This window comes from Psittacula echo (assembly GCF_963264785.1).
Source record: "Psittacula echo genome assembly, chromosome: 4".
Taxonomy (NCBI): domain Eukaryota; kingdom Metazoa; phylum Chordata; class Aves; order Psittaciformes; family Psittacidae; genus Psittacula; species Psittacula echo.
The window spans coordinates 53501776-53521953 of NC_137738.1; the positions used below are offsets into that span (position 1 = coordinate 53501776).

At 36.7% G+C, this 20178-nt stretch overlaps 1 protein-coding gene across 1 annotated transcript in view; it reads left to right on the forward strand.

Annotated features, from left to right (window-relative positions):
- The window catches only part of TRDN (triadin), a gene marked incomplete at both ends in the record, with an annotated part of 198036 nt that overhangs the window by 147947 nt on the left and 29911 nt on the right, over window positions 1–20178 (forward strand). The window contains 3 exons of the mRNA XM_080615893.1: window positions 4647–4669; window positions 4868–4976; window positions 18093–18143. Coding sequence (XP_080472019.1) covers window positions 4647–4669; window positions 4868–4976; window positions 18093–18143 — 183 coding nt within the window. The remainder of the gene's footprint in view (window positions 1–4646; window positions 4670–4867; window positions 4977–18092; window positions 18144–20178) is intronic.

Below are 20178 nucleotides of genomic sequence, written 5' to 3' on the forward strand. Positions count from 1 at the left end.
AGAAAGGTGTTTCCTGCCAATGAATGAGAATAATTCTAAACACAGATGCTCCAACAAATTTAAAGGCTAATTTCTCTCTGTTGTTAAGTATACTGGTTCTTTTAACTGTGGCTTCTTAACACGATTAAAATTTCTCTTGACATGGATAAGAGAAATTCTAAACTCAGAAAGACTGGAAGAGAGATATAAAATATTTGTTAGGAAGACCTGAGAAAGACACAGAACTTTAAACGGTTCTTAAATATTTTAAACCACTACCTACTTCTCAGGCTATGAACAGATGGACAATTCATGGTGAGATGGGCAAAAATAGTATCAACTTAGTGAATGCCAGCTGCTTTGCTCTAGCTGTCTACATGAGGTGGTTTTCACTTCTGCTTAAAAATATGCATATATATGAACGGTTATCACAGAGTACCTGAAGCAGGGAATGAGCCTGCGTTTGACCTTGTTTGACTGTAACTTACATGTCTCTAACCGAAATAACGTAAGCAAAACTTCTACCAACTTCAGCCAAATCAGCTATTCTCAAAGTGTGTCAGGGCAAATACTATATGTTAAATTACATCAGGGTTATTCAGAGATTTAAAATTGAGTCAGAAAAGTGGTGAAATCATAATTAAAATCAGAACAAAAACAAATATCCGGAAAATCACATCACAGAGATATAGCCTGCATGGTACCTGTAAAAGGAAATTATCTTACTAATAAGTGTTTTAAATATTTTAATAGAGTAATAAGCACAGCATTTATGGGATGGTTTAAATAGGTCTTTGGAAAGTTGCAGTATAGGAATTACTGCAGAAACTAAATAGCTGCTGCCTAAGAGGAACAGTATTGAAGGAAATAAATATCTGATTAGGAAGCAGAAAGCAATTGATTCATTTAAATCTTGCAACCAGTCCACAGAATTGCTTATGATTCCATGTCTGGACTCATGTTATATTCCTTAATTAACAGGCAAAGATAGAAATAGTAATGTAGTGAAATTTTCAGATGACATAGTATTAAAGAATTCAGGATCAGAAGGGGCTGTGGTACACTGAATTTACAAGGTGAATGGACAGCGTGATGGCAAAGAAAATTTAATGTCTATAGATGAAATGTAATATATACTGGACAGAAAACATTAAAGAAGAATTTATCTCTAAATTAAGCATGTAAATTCAGGAAAAGACCTCAATACTAATTCAGACAAGCCAGTGAAGAACTTTCTTAGAATCATAGAATCATAGAATAGTTAGGGTTGGAAAGGACCTTAAGATCATCTAGTTCCAACTCCCCTGCCATGGGCAGGAACACCCCACACTAAACCATGTCACCCATGGCCTCATCCAACCTGGCCTTGCACACCGCCAGAGATGGAGCATTCACAACCTCCCTGGGCAACCCATTCCAGTGCCTCACCACCCTCACAGTAAAGAATTTCTTCCTTATATCCAACCTAAACTTCCCCTGTTTAAGTTTTAACCCGTTACCCCTTGTCCTGTCACTACAGTCCCTGATGAAGAGTCCCTCCCCAGCATCCTTGTAGGCCCCCTTCAGATACTGGAAGGCTGCTATCAGGTCTCCACGCAGCCTTCTCTTCTCCAGGCTGAACAGCCCCAACTTTCTCAGCCTGTCTTCATACGGGAGGTGCTCCAGTCCCCTGATCATCCTTGTGGCCCTCCTCTGGACTTGTTCCAACAGTTCCATGTCCTTTTTATGTTGAGGACACCAGAACTGCACACAATACTCCAAGTGAGGTCTCACCAGAGCAGAGTAGAGAGGCAGGATCACCTCCTTCGACCTGCTGGTCACGCTCTTTTTGATGCAGCCCAGAATATGGTTTCTTCCATATCTAGATATATTAGGAAAAACACCATTGCACAAATCAAAGATGCACCTTGCCTGGAGTGTTGTTGAAAAAGGTTACTTATCATCTAAGTGCTAGAGTGGGCTAGGAAAGTGCAACAAATGTCTCATAGAAAGGCAAATAGGAAAAATACAGATTACCTTTCAGATTAATTAGTATGATCATGATAAGATTGAAGATCACAAATCTAAGTCAAGGGATCTTCAAAAACACCACAGAGGAACTGGGTATCTATATAAAATTGCAGTTTTCAAAGTTCAAATTTTCTTAATTAATTATTGTAAGTTTAGAAAGGGAGTTACATTTCATTTGTCAAGATGGAACTAATTGCTTGTTATAAGAAAATAACAGGAGAATTTCTGGAAGAACTCACTTATTTCGCAGTCTGCAGACTAAGTATCTGTTCCTGGCTCCTGCTACATCACAAAGCTACATGGAACGGACTATTGTTGAGTAGGAAACAGTGTTTTTAAGATTTTTGGTCTTTTCTAATTATTTTCAATATTTCAGAGATGTTCCTGTTTGCTGAATAGCTAAAAAAAAAAGGTCCCTCAGAATCATCACTGTCTATGGGATTAAAGAACTTCTGGTGATCTAGTTTCAAGTTTCTGATAAAAGTTAAAAACAATAGAACCATCCTGAAACTGATTCCCCCCCCCCCCCCCCATAAAAATACTTACTACTTTGAACAAGGTCTATCATGGTTCATAACCATTTTTTCTACCATTCCCAAAACATAAAGGATGATGGTGCTCGCTTCCAGTTTCTGGAGCAGTTGTCAATCTGGATTCACGATCCTTGAAAATGTGATATGTACCCTTGATGTGCGTATTTTGCTTTGTACTGTATCTATATTAAATGGAAGTGTACAACTGGATTTGGATAGTACTAGGAAAGGAAGACTGTGATTTAAGGGCATTAATATAGTCCTCTTTGAACATGTTTGTAGATGCAGAATTCTAATTCAAGGATAAAATGATACCCCTCATGAGTACAGTGCAAAAAAATAAAATAAATAGTTGACTTAAGAATTTGCTCTTTCTTCAAATAATCAAGGTAAAAAAACACAGCCAAGAGCATCTCTCATATCAGAGCATCACATTTTCTAGTTCATTATTCTACTTTATTTCATGTCCTTTCCTTTCCAGCTACAATATATTAATCACATTTGTTCTCAGCAGGTAATCTGGCTCTTTATCAGTTGTAGACCAAATTCTTTGGGTAATCTATCCATCTTTTTGCTGCACTTTAGATATATTGCTCTGCTTCTGAAAGAGCAATGTAAAGGATGGCATTTTAGTATCTCAAGAATGTGCCCAGCAGTAGAAAAATGGATGGCTCTTTTTCATTTATTCCCTGTCATCTTAAGTTTGGCTAACAGGATTTGATCAGAACAATGCTATTGGCAACAGTAGTCAGAAGAAGGTCTCTCTATCTTTTAAGATTTGTTGAGTATTTACAATGCAGTCCCTCAGAAAAAATGTGGCCAACGTGAAACAGATGTCACAAGAGGATATAATAGCATAATCATAGATATTGGATAGACATAAGAGGAGTAGCAAGCCCAAAAGGACCTTGCTCTGCCTGTGCTTCCCTCAGGCCCAGAACCATGGTGAGCCACATCCCATAAGCTGGCAGGACAGAAATCAGGGGAAGCACAGAGGTGCACTTGTATGTTTGCTTATAAACCCTACCCAGTCTTGACATTTCGGGTTTCTGCTTATTTGGGGGTCCCTCTAATGCATTTAAAGTGACAATGTAAGTATGCCTTTCTAAAACCATTAAGGGTTCTATAGCAGCTTCTTGGGGGAAAAAGTACTAAATCTGTAGTAATGACAGTTTTGTGAATGGCATGCTTCACAGCTTTGATATGCAATATCACCTAGGAAAGCGGAGGACCAGATCCTGGAAACCTTGTCTGGTTTTCACTAAGTCTAGGCAAAAAAATTTTTTTCTACTGCTGGGCGCATTCCTGAGATACTAAAACTTTATTTTCATTCTCGCAGATAATTCTCCCGCTTTAGACACCTCAGTACCCACTGTAGATACATGCACTATTTGATTGGAATCCCAAGATGACTTTTGGGGGACTTATATTTTGTCTCCAGAGTTTGAGTACTGCTCACACAGCACAGCTTCCTCTGGGGAAACAATTCCCTGTTGTTTAAACTGGGGTTAAAATTTAAAGCAGCAGTTTCCTTCCAGTCTCTTTTTAATCTTCCTTTCCACAAAACTTATGCTGTAGGATTTGCAGGTGGCATTGCAGTATAATCAGGTGTTGTAAATCCTCATGTTAGGTAAAGGCTTAGAAACCTGATCATGATGTCAGGTGGTTTTTTTTACTCCTTATCTGTTTACCACCACAAGCTTTAATAGCAAAAAAGCACATATTTCCCTTAAACAAAGGATCTTCACAGCCTTCTTCTGAACTCTTCTTACACCTTCATGCCTTCCCATTCAAATTATTGATTTTGAAATATTCACTCTGTGCCTCTATTTCCCAGTATTAGTGTCTGGGATGAAAAATGACTTAGTGACTAAAGAAGTATGAGAATATAGAAAGCTGGAATATTTTCTCATCAATAGCAGAGCTAGGTGTCTGTGGGAAAACACTTCATCTTTCTGATTATCAGTTTCTTCATCTGGCAAAGAAATCTATTCCTATATTGCATAATTATGTCTGGTTTGTGACATGCACGCTATATATGTGTGTGTGTTTGAATTATTTTCACTGATATTACATGTTATTAATTTCAATTGTGAAAATACAGTATTTTTGTTTCCGTTTCAGCTGCTGTGAAAAAGGATGGGGAGAAGAAAGGTAAAACAATTATTTTCCCTTGACTGAAGTGTCTTTCAGGCTGTGACTGCTGTGAGAAATGTTTCTTTTATTCAGTGATACAATTGTGATGACATACACCACCTCATGTGCTACCATCAGCCAGCTTTATCTACTCCTACTGTGATAACACAGTTGTCATTTCCAGTATTGTTAGCTCCTTTTTACCACAGGCCAACACAGCCCAGTATCGGACACTTCATCTTTCTGACTGGGAAGGAAATGAAAGCTCTTTGTTACCATGTTGGGATTTGTCAAAGAGAGCAAAACTGGCAATGCACCGTGCATGCTGACCTGGCTGTTAGTTCTTTGCAGAAGAACCTTTTCTAGGCACATTTAATTTCCTCTTTTCAGATATGTATGGAGCATGCATGTAATCTTTGCTGAAGTCTTTCTTTGGTATTTTAACTGATTAGTAGAAAAAAAATGCCCAGAATCAGAATATAAAACACTAAAAATGCTTGAAGAGAAATATACTGTATTTATCAGGCCCTAAATATATATATATAAAAAATAAGATCTGCTGAGTTGAAACTTTTTTGTAATTTGTCAATTTTATTTCAAAAACAAAAATAATGAAACATTGGCATTAAGGCATTTTTCTTTAACCTATTCAATTTTATTGATTTTTTTTAATAAGCCATACCTTGCTCACCAAACTGGGAATGTTTCCAGAAATTTTCCATAGGTTTCAGAGGATTATTTCATATTCACCATTGAGTAAGTGAGGAAAAAAAATGTCTCTCTATTTCTGAAGTTTATTGATGGGGGCTAAGGAGGGGTAAGTGTCTCTTGTTATTTCAAAAAGATTTGGAAATTCTGTGATTCACATAGTTGAACAATGGAGCCAACTTTTACTGTCTGTCTATACATGAAGATGCTTTCTATTCTGATAATTTATTATTTTTTCCATTATCCCTACTCTAGAGTTGATAACTGAACTGGAAAAAAATTATAATCTTAACTGTTTTTACAGTTTGTGAGTGAAATCTTGGCTGTGCTGATGTTAGTGGCAAAATTCCCATTCACCCCACTGGAGCTAAAATTTCATTTCATGTGTTCAACCGAATAATAAAGTTCATTTTTATTATCAAAACCAACCATGCTTAATAAGGATTAGGCAGGATATTTTGTCCAAAGATTAATTTACAACAACTGAGCCATGAAAGGTAGCACACAAAGCAGGGAGAATCAGAAAACTGGCAACTGCACTTAGAGCCAGTGTTTTCAGACATCAAAATGCCTTCTGTGTTCGCAACCTTCAATTTATCACATGGACTGTTACATCCTTAATGGAAAGAAAGGATGTAAGTGAGGTTATTGTTAAAGGTGCTACTTTAGTCAGGCTTGATACAGGTTATGGGTGCATTCATTTACAGAAGAACATCAAGAGAATTTGTTTGAAATACCTACTCCTTGGTTCATTTTTTTTCATGGATTAGGATTTTTTTTTCTACTTAACAATAACCTTCCCTAACAAAATTGCTTAAAAAATTAATTTTTAATGTGCATGCTTTGAAGTTGGATCAATTTTTCCATTACATTTTCTTATTTATATATTTTCTGCAAAAACTAAAATAATAATTTCCTCTGATTTCTGATTTTGTTGGAAGGATTTTACCAATAAGTATATGTAGGATACTTTCAAACACCTGGCTCAGGGCAGGGTGTACCTCATCCTGAGATCACCACCAACTACTCCACAGAAACATAAAGGTGCAGCCTGAAAGTCAGCTTTGGTCATTCTTAAGACATCATAATTTTATTTATTTTGGAAGTAAACCTGCCTCTGGTTTTCTGATATTGTAAACTACATTGTCAGCAGGGGAGGTAGTGATTCTAGTGAAAATCATGTTAGTCAAATGAAATTTTCCACTAAGGAAAACTAATTCAGGGATGTTCCTGTCTTCAGTAGATATATACTAAACTGGACAAATGGAGAGAAGTAAAAAAGCCTCCTCCAAAAACATGAACATGCCATGTTTTAGCTAGTTTCACACTCTCTGCAGGCCCAACATGGAAAGTATTGCTTGTTATTACCTAATTTCTATTATGCTCAGGTTTTATTTATTTTTGCTTATTCTGTTACGATAAAAATTGCTCCAGGCTGCATGTCTAGTCCTCTGACTGGCAATAAAAAGAGGCAATGATGTTTGCTGGTTTTGCTTAGGGATACAGTATTTTTGCCCAGTTGCAGAAGTAATAGAAGTAGCCAGCCAGAGCTCCAAATTGACTGGCTCATCATCCAAAATATATTGCAGTAGTAGTATGCATAGTTCAAATACCACTTTACCATTTCTCATGCGAATCACCATAAATATAGCATATAGGCACTGTACTGTATGCAAAGCTTTCTCCAATTATTCTTTTTCCAATACACACCCCTCCTCTAGAAAAACAATAATGAGCAATACAGTGACAAGCCAGCGCAGAAAGAGAAGGTGGAATGTCATTTTCTATCAATGGTACATTCTGTACATAGCCCAAATCAGAGATAGAGGAGTTTGAAAGACAAAGAAAGAACAAAATTAAGGTGGAGAAATCTTATGTACTTCAGTGATTCACCAAATATCACTGATACTAATACGAACATTAAGGCACAATTTATACATGAAATTTACATATTAATCCTTTCTATTTAAAAGGTTAGCTCTCTAAGACTTTGTGACTGAAGTCCTAAGACTTTGTGACCAAAGCTTCAGCTTCCAGCATCTGTAATGACTTCTTTCAATGTGTGTGGGAGAGAGGCCATGTCACAGAAATGTGTAAAAAGTTGACAGTTCCTAAAGGGCAAGAGGTAGCAACTTTTTGCTTGAGGAAGGCAGTTCCTAAAATCCCCAAGAACAAATCTGGCTACCAGTACATGAAAATTTTTAACTCTTGCTCATAATTCAAAGTGCTGCAAGCAGGGATTCAAGTGAATTACAATACTCACCTGTACTGGTGATTTGTGACAAAGCCCATCAGCCTCAGAGCATCTCCAAAAAACAAGAAATAGAGCTGTAACACAAAAAAAATTCAGCACTTTTTCAGTTCCCAGTGCCCTTTTGAAACAAAAGGAATGTTAATATTTTTAAAATCAAATCAGTATTTTTGTATTTCAGTAATGTTTCATAATTACAGAGACCTTAGAAAACTTTTTGTGTGAAATGTAGCCAGATTAAAGCCAATTTCAAGATTTCTTGGTTCTGCATGGAATTTCTCATTTCAATTCACAGCTTTTATAATCTTATTGATATCTGAACAAAGAAGGCATGGACTAAGATGGGGATGTCAAGCAAGCAACCTTAGTAAGTTCTCTCTCCAAGTCAGCTTGCCTTAAGATTCTTTGCTTCTGTGATTCTAATGAGCCCATTTAACCATTGCAGAATCCTTGTGGGTTGTGCATTTACTTGCATATGTGTAAGAACAGTCTCATTGTTTAAAGTGAATTATGAACCTCAATTGCCAGGAAGTTGGTTTCTCCAGGCTCCTGCAGTGAGAGAGAGGTCTTGTCTTCCTTCTGAGGGCAAGTCTGAATCCATCTCTAATTCAGGATAGTTGTCTTCTGGGAGTCCCATCTCCTATATAAACTACATAGAGTTAGATGTTATGAGTACTTGTAAGCTAGTTGGATGCAGAAGCGAGTGCTTGTCGCTAACATGTCTCCTGTTCTGATTTTCAGCATTATCACTCTGGCAGGTTACCCTTCAATTTGTTTAATAGATTTTAGAAAAAACACATTCATCTGACAAGTTTCATCGATAATAATTTGACAGGAACGTATGCAGGATCACATTTTAACCTTTTCCTAATAAACACATCATGGTGTAAAAAACTGCATATAGTCTGAGTGTAGCTAATGTCAAAAAATGCAGAAAATGGGCAAGGCATGTACATTCCAGTTCCAAACTACATATTTTTGCCAATCCAGTAAAGGACAATTTCTTTCAATTACTCCTGGTAATAATAACCTATTCATTGCTTGGCAATTGCTGCTATGCATACAGAGTGTGGTATAAACTGGCCAAGGCATAGCAGTGTCCTTTGTCAATGTATATAAAAATCAAGATGCTTTCCAAAGTAAAAAAGAATTGGGCAGTAGTGCATTTCAGAACTGCTTAGCTTTGGATTTGACCAGAAAACTGGAAGACAGCCTTCTTATTCATAGAGGAAATGGTCATGGCAGGATTAGCCACAAGATGGAGCCCAAAAGATCTTCGAGCCAGTAGTTAACATTGCCTTCCTGAATCAGATTAAGAACTAGATAATGTTGGTTTACTGAAGAACGCTTCACAGAAGCCTTCAACTACAGACAAGGTGTTTCTCAGTGTTAATCCGGTCCTACCTAAAGATTTTTTTCATTTAATAGATGACTGGCCATACATTAGTATTTGACTTCCCAAGGTGAAGCAACAAAACCCTGGCATTTTCAAGGAATAATGATATCTGGAGCATTTGCATGAAATGTGGAAGATGCTCTGAAAAGTCTGTGTCACTTAGCTGAAATTTGCTTGACCTCTGTTCACTTTGTCTCAGCTATCTTGGGGGTTATAAATAATTTATGTTCATTTTGCAGGGTTATGAGAGACTTATTGGTCTGTACAACCTCTACTAAGTGATGACCAGGTCTTGAGGGACCAGGCTCATGTACTTTCCATGTTGCAGATATTTCAGTTAGGATAAGACATGACCAGAACACACCCTTCAAAGTACCCACTCAATATAAATAGAAAGCAGGCAGAGGAATGATGAGTGTAGTGGCCTCAAGACTTCACTGCATTCATAAATTTAAAGAACTTTCTTAGATCCTCAGATAAATTTAATCATTAGGAAACTTTAACTCAAGCGAACATAGATGTATCAGCTACATGAAAGCTATTCACCCTAATTTCACTTTAGAGTTAATGGAGAGAAATAAGCATCTGCAGAGAGTGTTTCAACTGTTTCACATATCTGTCAGAATACAAAGAATTGCCCCATGGATATAACTATATTTCTGACTTGACTATAACAAGGAACACAGTTTAAGTTTGGTTAAGGCACATAAAAGTAATGATGCTAACTTGCATCAATGTTGTTTTTTCCTTTAAATACCCACAAATTCATTCTCAATGCATTTTCTTCTCAAAATATTTTATCCAAACCTTGTCACTGGTTACACCATTGTAATCCATTCAGGGTAAAATTGAGATTATACTTTTTTTGTATCTTATGCAACAATAAACCTGAAAAAAATTCATACTGATAGACCTGGCATAGCATTTCAATTCAGTTATGATTACAACTTGTGTTAATCATTCTTACTTGCCTTAAAGTACAACAGTAATTTATTCAGCCCCTGTTACCAATAAATGGAGACAGTTAAACTAGTATTTTAATGATTATGAAACAGCTGTGATTTCTGTAGAAAAAGTAATCTCTGTAATTGGTAGCCTCTGTTGCTACGGTAAGTTAGGTATAATACATGTATATTGGCATAATGTCAGCAACACTCTCACCTGTCAATCACCATAATACACTTAAACACCTGGATATCCATATAACACATGGTTAATTGACTAAAAATTTCCCCATGGGATAAACTATTACTTTATTGCTCTGAGTAAAGATGTCTGCAAATGAATGCTCAAAGGTGTTCTATTCAAAAGAAATTCCAGAATGAACAGTTTTTCTGGTGATAATCTACATTTCCTTTTTTATCTGTGCAGACATCACTTTCAGAAATGTGCTCTTATAACGTTGCAATTAAAGCAAAACCAGTGATCGGCAGCATTTCATGGAGAATGATGATGGCTTAGGATGTTCTGTAGAACCTAGTCTTTAAACCTCTCCTTTAATCACCATGTTAATTTCAGTAGCACACTGTTAAAAGTCCATCTTTTCAAAAGCTAATCATTTTTTACTGTTATTCACCTCTAATATCAACTAATCTCTCCTCCAAAACTCTTATTTTCTAGATTTTCATGAGGTCATCTTATTCTTTATAGAATCATAGAATAGTTAGTGTTGGAAGGGACACTAAAGATCATCTAGTTCCACCCCCCCTGCCATAGCCAGGGAACACCCGTCACTAGACCAGATTGCTCAAAGCCCCATCCAATCTGGCCTTACATATTTGAAGAGATGGGGGTGGAATTCCAGGTATTCCAGGGGATTCTTGTCTCACTGGCAATTATTTTACATTGATTTAGTAATATATGTAAATATCTACTCAGCCATGATTATGCTTTTACAAATCCAGTCATAGTTAAAAAAAAGCTCAACAAAGGAGTTTATATTTGAGGTATTTGCATGGAGTCTGACACCTTTTGCAAATAACAGGCATTGTGAAATAGACTAAAGATTCAAATATTAATGAATATTAATATCTGTAAGAGGTGTTTATTTTGGCTTCAATTGTTTCTATAGAATGGTGAACACACTATTTCTGCTCAAAAAAAGTCAATGTTCAGAAAAAAAAGTCATCACTTTAACATCCAACATACTTCAGTCTGCCCGATTTTGCTCAGTTACCCTTCATGAGTCAATAATCTGTGTTGCAATAAAGCATGGCCTGAGCTTGGCTATGTTTTGCCTTAGCTATATGCAAATGTAAAACTGATATTTCTAAAAGTGAAAGCTTTTTAAGCATATTGTCCCTCATCTCTATGTTCCCATCCCACAATTTCAGGGAAGAGCACATGAAAACGCCAGAAGCTGAGAATGATATTGAGAGGAAGCTCTTCAGATCTTTCGCCACACATGCCTAAAGATGAATACATTAATGCAGCACATGTACCTCATCTACATTTGACTGAAATTTCATTCTCTCCAGCTCCATCGATGGAAGATTTGTCCTCCTAGGATTTTAAAACTTGTAGTACTTTAAAGACATTAGGTTTCAGTGTAATCGTACAAGATTGCTATTTCAACAAGACTTACGTTTCCCGGTGCATTTCTATTGTTTAACAGACAAACTGGGAATCAGAGAAAGATTGGAATCATTACTGATGCTCCCTACAGGCATGCATCTCAGATTCAACTCAAACCAATTCCTCTCATTAAAAATCGTTCAAAAATATCAGAAATGTCTGTACTTCTTTCCTACTTTTACCACATTTATGCCATACTAAAGTTTCTCCTTCCCTTGTCTCTCTGAAATATTTCTTTTTTTTTTCCCCAGTTTGTATAAAATACTCTTGAATTACCACTTAAAAATAAGTCTTTAAAAACAAGTTGCTCTAGACAGCAACAGCAAAATCCCCCAAAACCAAGAGTCAGGTCATTCTTCACTACAGAGCCCTGAGGTATAAGGCAAGTCAAACAGCAAAGACATAAACATGCTAACTGTATGAAGGCATATGTCTTGAACCAGGTTACTCTGGTAATGGAAATAAAGCAGAAGAAACTGTGAGAGCAGCCTGACAGCTTTTTCAGTGGAAAGTGAAGATAGAAAGATCAGCCTGTTGCAAGTGAATACCCTACAGGCTCTAATATCAGTGGTTATTTATTAACATAATGGAGAACCATGGCATTTAGGAAGGTTTGCCTTAACCATTTACCCTATTATCATCATCAGTCACAAGACTCCAACTGAAACAGTGGTCCAAGAAAGTCTGTGGTGATGCACAGACCTAGACGAGCACTCCCTGCTAATGAATAAGAGTGACAGCACCACCTGGAACCTCAAGTTCTCTGCTTCCCTGCAAACCTTTCAGATAGCCTTAGTTAAATCACTTAGTATTTCATACCTGCCATGTTAATGTGGGATAATACTCCATGAACGTATGGAAACCTCTACAGATATCCTGGAAAGCAGTAGGTTTAAAGTAAACCAGAAATGTAAAGTGAATGCTGTAGGGAATTAAGAGAACCTTTAAGGACATGGCTTGCACAGCATGCACTTTAATATAATTATACAAGTTCCTCTATTAACCCCACCATCACATTCTTCTTGCTTGCTTTCTATGACCCATCCATCTATTGGCCATACACTGTCAAGGCAATTTTATAACATAGAGCAAGGGTCAGGGTGAGCACAGGCCATTCTCTTTATTGGAAGCTTGCTGCAGCTGATCTGTTTTGTGAGGAGCCATTTTTTTGACATATGCTCATTAGACTGGTTTGTTTTGCACAGTCTGCCAGCTGCTCAGTCAGCCAGCAGGACTTGAGTAGGACACAGGCAGATATGAGAGACCAGGTCTGGTGATCTAGAAACCTTGTGGGAACATTTGACTTCTCCTTTGAATGACAAAGGGTACAGACAATAACTTCACAAAGGCAGGGGGCTGCTTTTGAACAGTGATGAATCCTAATAATCCCCCTTTTTCCTGAAGCTGATATAATCTAAGACATTCTGAACCACCCCAGTGTAAAGAATATGTTTCATTATGGTTGACTTGTTGATAATATTGTTGTTCTGCAGTCTGTAAAACCTTGTACTGACAGTTTTATTCAACCTTAAATTAAATTAAAAACACACTGATGATTAGGCAGAGTGATGTGGCATCTTAAGTTCTTGCAGACTACAAAATGAATTTTTAAGGAGAAATGCCCATTAGTTCGTGTAAGGGCCAAATTTTTTGTTTGCCTACAGCTTATTTTCAGGGAGAATGGACTAGCTTAGCTTGAATAAGGAAAGCAAAGATTTATCCTTCATCATGATATATAAACTGGAAGGTTAAAGCACAAACCTTGGGAATTACATTAAAAGACTGCTATTGATCTTGATTCCTCTTTCGGCCTGCAATGTTGTTACAGATACGCATCATGAGTGTGCTCTTCTGATGCCGAGTCCAAATCCTGTTAAAGAGTTTGTGCTCTCTTTAATGAGAGATGATCCAGGCTCTTACTTAGCCTGATGGAAAGTAACTTTCTTACTTATACATGTAACTATCAAATTAGAAATAATTTTCTCAACTACAGCATGTATTATTGTTTTGTTATTCTTCACTATAAAATAGAAAATAAAAAATAGTTCTGGCATTGCTTTAATTTCACGCGCAACATATTCTTTTCTTACAGAGTGTGCACACTCACAAATGTATTTGCTGTCTGAACAGCAAATGACTGTTATCCAGATGGAAAATAGCCATGTTATAATCAAAAAGCATGCTCTGCTTTTAGCCTCACCAATTTATGGTCCAATAAAAGAGAGGATTTTGTTTCTGAATCCATATCAGATACTAATTTAGAAAACTACACCGTATATAATTAATACCCTTCTGGCATTCAGACTAGTCTAGTCAATAGGTCAAAGAGTTTATAGAGAAAACAGCTGTATGGGTTAGTGCACCAATACTTGATACCATGCTCCACACAAACAGGTGTGATAAACCTCACCAGTTACCCAGGTGTTTCACTTCAGTGACTGTGGTGTTGCTGTTTATCTTTGATAATAGTTTGGTGACATGGTGGCATGGTTTAGTGAGAGATGTCCCTGCCCATGGCAAGGGGGTTGGAACTAGATGATCTTAAGGTCCTTTCCAACCCTAACTGTTCTATGATTCTGTGATTCTATAGCAAGCACAAAGAAAGAGTCAAAGAAAATTTGACGTGAATGTGAAAAACAGTAAGATAACTACCAAGCCCTGATACCAAGTTTGATTTAGATTGACACAAAAGAAATCTGAAAACATTTTGCTGAGGGTAGAACCAGATAATTTCATTGATCCAGCTCAGATCTTACGTAGTTTCAAGTATTTCATCAAACATCCATATGGTTTCATTAGATCCCAACCTGATCCTTTTCTTCCTCTAATATAGTTTAAGTGTTAAGCAAATGAATATAAAGTACTTAAGAATGAATTTTCTAACATTGCTAAGACCAAACAGTTATTTACCCAACAGCTAGTCCTGTTAATTAGTAACATCAGAGCAGTTATTTGAAGTGAGACCAAGAGATATCTAACCCAACACCCTCTCCACCAATGGCCAAACCAGCAAATGCCTAGGGAAGAGTACAGGAATACACCACACAGAGATCATATTGTAACCTCTCAGGATCTCAGGTCAGGAACTTCCTAAGCCAGAAACATTATCTTCATGTTTAAGAGCACTTGGTAAATTTTTCTCTAATTTGCCAAATCACTTTTAAAAATCATTAAGATTTTCAACATCCACACATTTTGCAGCATGTTTCATGGATTATCTAGGCACTGTATAAAGAAATGTTATTTAAATTCAAAATTTGAGTAGATGTGCTTTACTTTCAGTGCAGGATACTACATGAAATGACTGAGAGCAGCAGAATGCAGCCTCTGATTTCTCATCCTCTAGGTTAAAAACCAATATTGAATATATGGTTCAACATACTAGAAAGTCTGACTATGTCATTGATATTTAGCTTCTATCTTCTTCCCATTTTCACTAAGTAGACTAAAAATCAGAACAACTGTGTTACAGACGTATGTGATACTGTAAAACTGAAAGTAAGGGTCTTGGAATTTCAGGTTTTGCCTTTCTTCTTACTGTATTCATCATTTGAATAACATGTTTGATGAGATAATATGACACATAAGAAGGATATGATTAATAGTGTATGGACTGAAATCATAATTAGCAGATTCGGCAAAACACAGATGTCTATCTTTACAGCCTAAAGACCATCTCAGACTTTCACTTTGTTATGTTTTTTGGGGTTTTTTTTTCAATAAAATTTAGATATGTTGTAAAATAGCCAACTTATCCTGCAAAAACTTTTAATTTTAGAATGTTTTCATTATTTCATCAAGATATGCAGCAGCAATATCTTTGAGTGTTACACAAGAAAAAAAGAAGGTTGAGCTTTTAGGAAAGTGCTGATGGCAATGATCTCAGTGTTCAGGCCCTGCCCGGATACTGACACTATACAAGTTTATTGTATAATTAATACAATAATTAATTAATACCTCCACAGAAAATATAGAAAAGGGCAACACAAATAGCTTCCTGAACTTGCGAGGCCAGACATGGGCTGAGTTTCTATGGTTTTAAACATTCTTCTGTGACTCATATTCACCAGCAGAAAAAGGAGAATATCTGCACTGGGTTCACTAGAAAGTTCAAGCGTAATGGCTGTGATTTGATTTTAGTGTTTTAAAACAAATTGCATATATGACATAAGGATGGTGTAACAAAAGTTTGTTTGTAAAATTTGTCAAGCAGTGACAGTAAAAATTCTTTAATATTGTTCACATGTGGCCAAGCTCTGATCATTTTTGGTGGTCACCAAAAGTTTTATGTGACTCATATTCTGTGGTAGATATGTAAGTCACTATATCAGCCCCTGACTTTCAGTTTGGTTTTTTTTTTACATATATTTGCCAAGAATTTCCTTTTGCTAAGTGAAATTCATAGCTAGATGAGCATATATTGTTATGCGTTTTAACACAATACAAAACTATTTTCCTTTACAAATTTCAGAGATATTTCATGGATGCTCAATTACAACAGAATTTACCTAAGTTTAAGATGTTTAGGGAAATATTTTTTGTAGGTTTCAGGTTGTTTAGACAAAACAACTGAGCCTAAATTTACAAAAAGGTTTTCTTACACATATAAAGATAACAAATATAACTTTGTCATAGAATCCCTATTTTTCTGCTGTTTCTTATTTCTGATTTTTTACTTAGGAACAAGAAGATACACTTAATTCGTGTTTATAGTCTCTATTACCCCCAAAAAAAGTTCTGTTGTTTTTGCTTTGCTCTGCACTCCATCTCCAGTTGCTGTCTCCTTAAGCGCTCAGTAACAACTTGGATTAAACAGACACTGGATGAAAGTTGAAGTGGTTTCATAGTGCAGGGGAAACAAGCAAAACAAAAACCCTCTTGCACAGCAGTTACTTTTTGCCCTGAGTGGAAGCTCACGAGCTCAGTGATTCAGAGCCCAGGAGCTCAAAGCAGCAAAACTATTGCTTGTGTTGCTGGGCCTGCAAAGGCAGCTCATCCACTGCGCTGCTGCATCTCCCTGTGGGACGATGCTCTTTCACACACAGCAGACTGCTACATGCAGCTGGTAGAGCCTTTATTTTCTTAAAAACAACAGCTGCCTTGCAAAAGCCAAGAAGAAAAATCCAGCTGGTGGGCTAGGTCTTGGCATTTCACTACCTCCTGTAGATTCAAAAATGGCATAGGGTACAGCTCCCTGAGCTCCCGTTTCACCTGAAAAATGTGTTCTTAAGGTCCATGGGAAGCATTAGCTCATTTTTCATTTTTATCTCATGTGTTTTTTTCTGGGAACATTTTTCACTGATCATTTACGTGGCTATAAATGTAATTAAAAAAGGCATTAAGTCCTGCATTACAGGCATACAAATAAATATTAAAATAAACTTCTTTTGTTTAATTCTAGCAACCTCAGAGAAACCTCACGAACACAGTAAGTATCAAGTTGATAAAGAATATTGTTATTTCAGCTTTTAGGAGGTATTTATATTGTTAAAATTTTAGCAGCTTAAGATGGGATTCATCAACACAAGCTCACAGGAAATGTTGACTTGGTTTGCAGTAACCTCTCTATAACGCAGGACCAGGTGTGTTTCACAGGACTCGGTTTGCATGGAAACTATTTTCCCATTTGAGCTAAGATAGGACCTACCTGTGCCCTCTGACTCCATGGCAGCTTTGCAGTGGAAAAAAATCAAGGGGGATAAAGAAAAGGAAGGACCTGTGCAATTCCCTGGCTAGGACTCTGATCTAAGAAACAGAGAGATTTATCTCTTGGTATGCTGCAGCTGTAACCTGCTACACAATTTAGACATAGCTGCAATAAATGAGAATTAAACATATTTTTAACGTTCCTCTGAAATGTCATAGCTTTGTTTTATTCTGTCTCATAATGTTGAGGCTTGGATATTACATTGTTTTTTAACAGCAGAAAGTTGCATACAGCTTATATTTAGTACAATATAATATTTATTATTGTTACTGCCTCACAATATGTCTGTGGGATCCAGGCTAACAGAGAAATATGGAAAATTCTTTTTTTTATGTATACTGTATACTGAACATTTTTCATGTATACAGTATATTGAACCTTTATTTGTCTGTATGAAACAACACCACTTCTGTTGTAGTAAAATGCTTCTATGATGTCTGTATTAATCCCCAGGAGAAATTTTGTATATAGAAGATATGTGATAGCAATTAAAATTAGTAAAAGCATTTCACTATTTTAGAAATCCTATGATGATCGAAAAAAAACACAGAATGTAATTTTGTGATCCCTTAAACCACATTAAAAAATAAAAAGAATTCTTTGGCATTATTTTTCATTTTCTCAGTGGAAAAATAATTAAATCTGTTTTCTCAAAAAAGATATTTATAAAAAATTCTTCTGAAGTCTGATGTGCGTATGTAATGCAAAGTCATATTTTAAAATCATAATAGGAATCTTTTACTTCTAAAATCTGAACACTTAAAAGCTTTCTAATGTACGAGTTTTTCTTGTTTGCAGAGCATGATCGTGTTAAACCTGAAAAAGCTGACTCATCTCAGACTAAGCCAGGTGGGTCTGGTAATTTAATTTCAAGTTACTCCAGGCTCCACTCAATAAGGATATGTGGTGTTTGCAAAGCTTGGAGACTTCCCTGAGCTAAACACTTGGTTTTGCTTTGTGTCATTGATTTTCTCAGAGTTTGGGAGAAGAACAAAAATACGGGTGAATTTTAACAAGAAGGATTAAGCTTTCAGTTTTTCACAGTTCCTGTGACTCTCTCTTAGTGTTGTAGTATGGCTTATAAAGCATTAGCAAAACCTGATTTCCAGAGTTTGGGGAAGGAGTTCTCTACGATAAGACGAATAACCAGTTGTTACATGAAGTGTGCCTCCCCAAAAGGGAGGAGCTACAGTCTCACTAGGTTCATGATAGACTGAACAGAGTCAACCTCCAGTTTCTGACTCTAGGAGCAGAAGCTGGATAATGAAAACAAACAAATAAACAAAAACCCCACACAAAGCTAATCCTGGGCTGGCTCCTCACTTTTGTAAACTGTAAGTAATAACAAGAAACAACTGGCTGCAGTGAGCAGAACAGGGTCTGCCTTTCAAGCCAGGGCTTTGTGCCTCATCATGCTTTTTGAGGAGGAAGGCACTCAGAGATCCACAGCTGGGTCTGGCTTGAAGTAACAAAACTAAGAGAATAACTTCGTAGCAAGCATGGTTTTCGGTGCTCCACTTACATTGCTCCTCAATGGTCTTACCAGATGCAGTGAGCATTGAAAAGCAAGTACCAGCCTTCCTTCAACCTCTGTTGGAAGTGCTGCTCTTTGAACTTCACATAAAAATGAACAGCTCATGAATAAGTGATTGGATAAAACCACTTAAAACCTTATGTGTTCAATGAGAAGCAGGCGGGCTTTACTTTTTTTTATTTTTTTTTTCCGATTTTGTTTTTAAGAAAACAATTTCTCCTATGTATTTAATATTTTTCTTCTTTGTTATTATAATACAATATTCTACTTGTAAGTTAGATATTTCCATAGACATTTTGAAGATTCCTGCAAGCCTTGAGTAGCTGATTAATAAAGTTGTACTGCTGAGTTTGAGACAACAGGGGAAAAAAGCAGTGTTTCTCACTCTAGCCTTCAAGGACACATAGGCCAAGCTTTTGGGGTGGTTTCTTTTTTCCTCATTGATCACCTTTTACGTATTAACATCTAGCAGAGATCGTCAGCCAGCAGTTATGTGCAGGTGGGCTCAGCCAAGGCAGTCCTGGCAAGGAAGCCCCCCCTTTCCAGCTCTGTGAAACCTGGGAGGGATGAGTGGTGGTCAAATTATGGGTTGCCTGGGCAGGTGGCATGATTACTCACCTTTCCTTCAAAATGAAATCAGTGCTCCAGCACAATCAACCTGATCTCATCCAGATAGCAGCATAAAAAAAAAAAAAATTCTTTGGAAAGGCATTTGAAAATGTCAGAGCATGATGTCACAAACCACTACACTGGACTGATTAGGAACTTACTTTAGCACAGTATATTCTAGACTAGAGCCCTAAAAAAAAAAAAAAAAAAAGAAAAAGAAAAAATCTTCCTAAATTTCCTTTAGCATAAAAGACCTATTCCCAGGTGATTAATGGTTGCTTTGGAGAGCAGTGGCTGTTCTGAGTTTTAGTTGATGACTGGAAGCATTAACCTGCAAGCCCCGGTGGTATCAGTGTTTCTGCCTGCTCTGTATCAATGAGTGCCCTTGAGTTACCAAACTGAATTATAAAAGTCTCCTTCTGTACAAAGCAGTGGCCTCCTTTTTCACCTTGATTCAGATCAGCTTCAAATTATTATTCCTATGCCTCCTATCAGAAGACTTGGGTGTATCACATGGCTGAGAAACTAAAGAACTTCAGAAAATATATCGATCCTGCACGGAAATGTTTAAAGTGTGTTTTGTGTATGTGTGTGAGAGCAAGAAAAGCAAGAGAATTTATTGCTTATGTAATTTTTCTGAAACTGCCTGCAATATACAGAGAAATATTTACAGCTTTGTATTTTTCCATTTAAATTACATACATCAGAGAAAAAATTAATATTAATGCTTGTAGTGCTGCA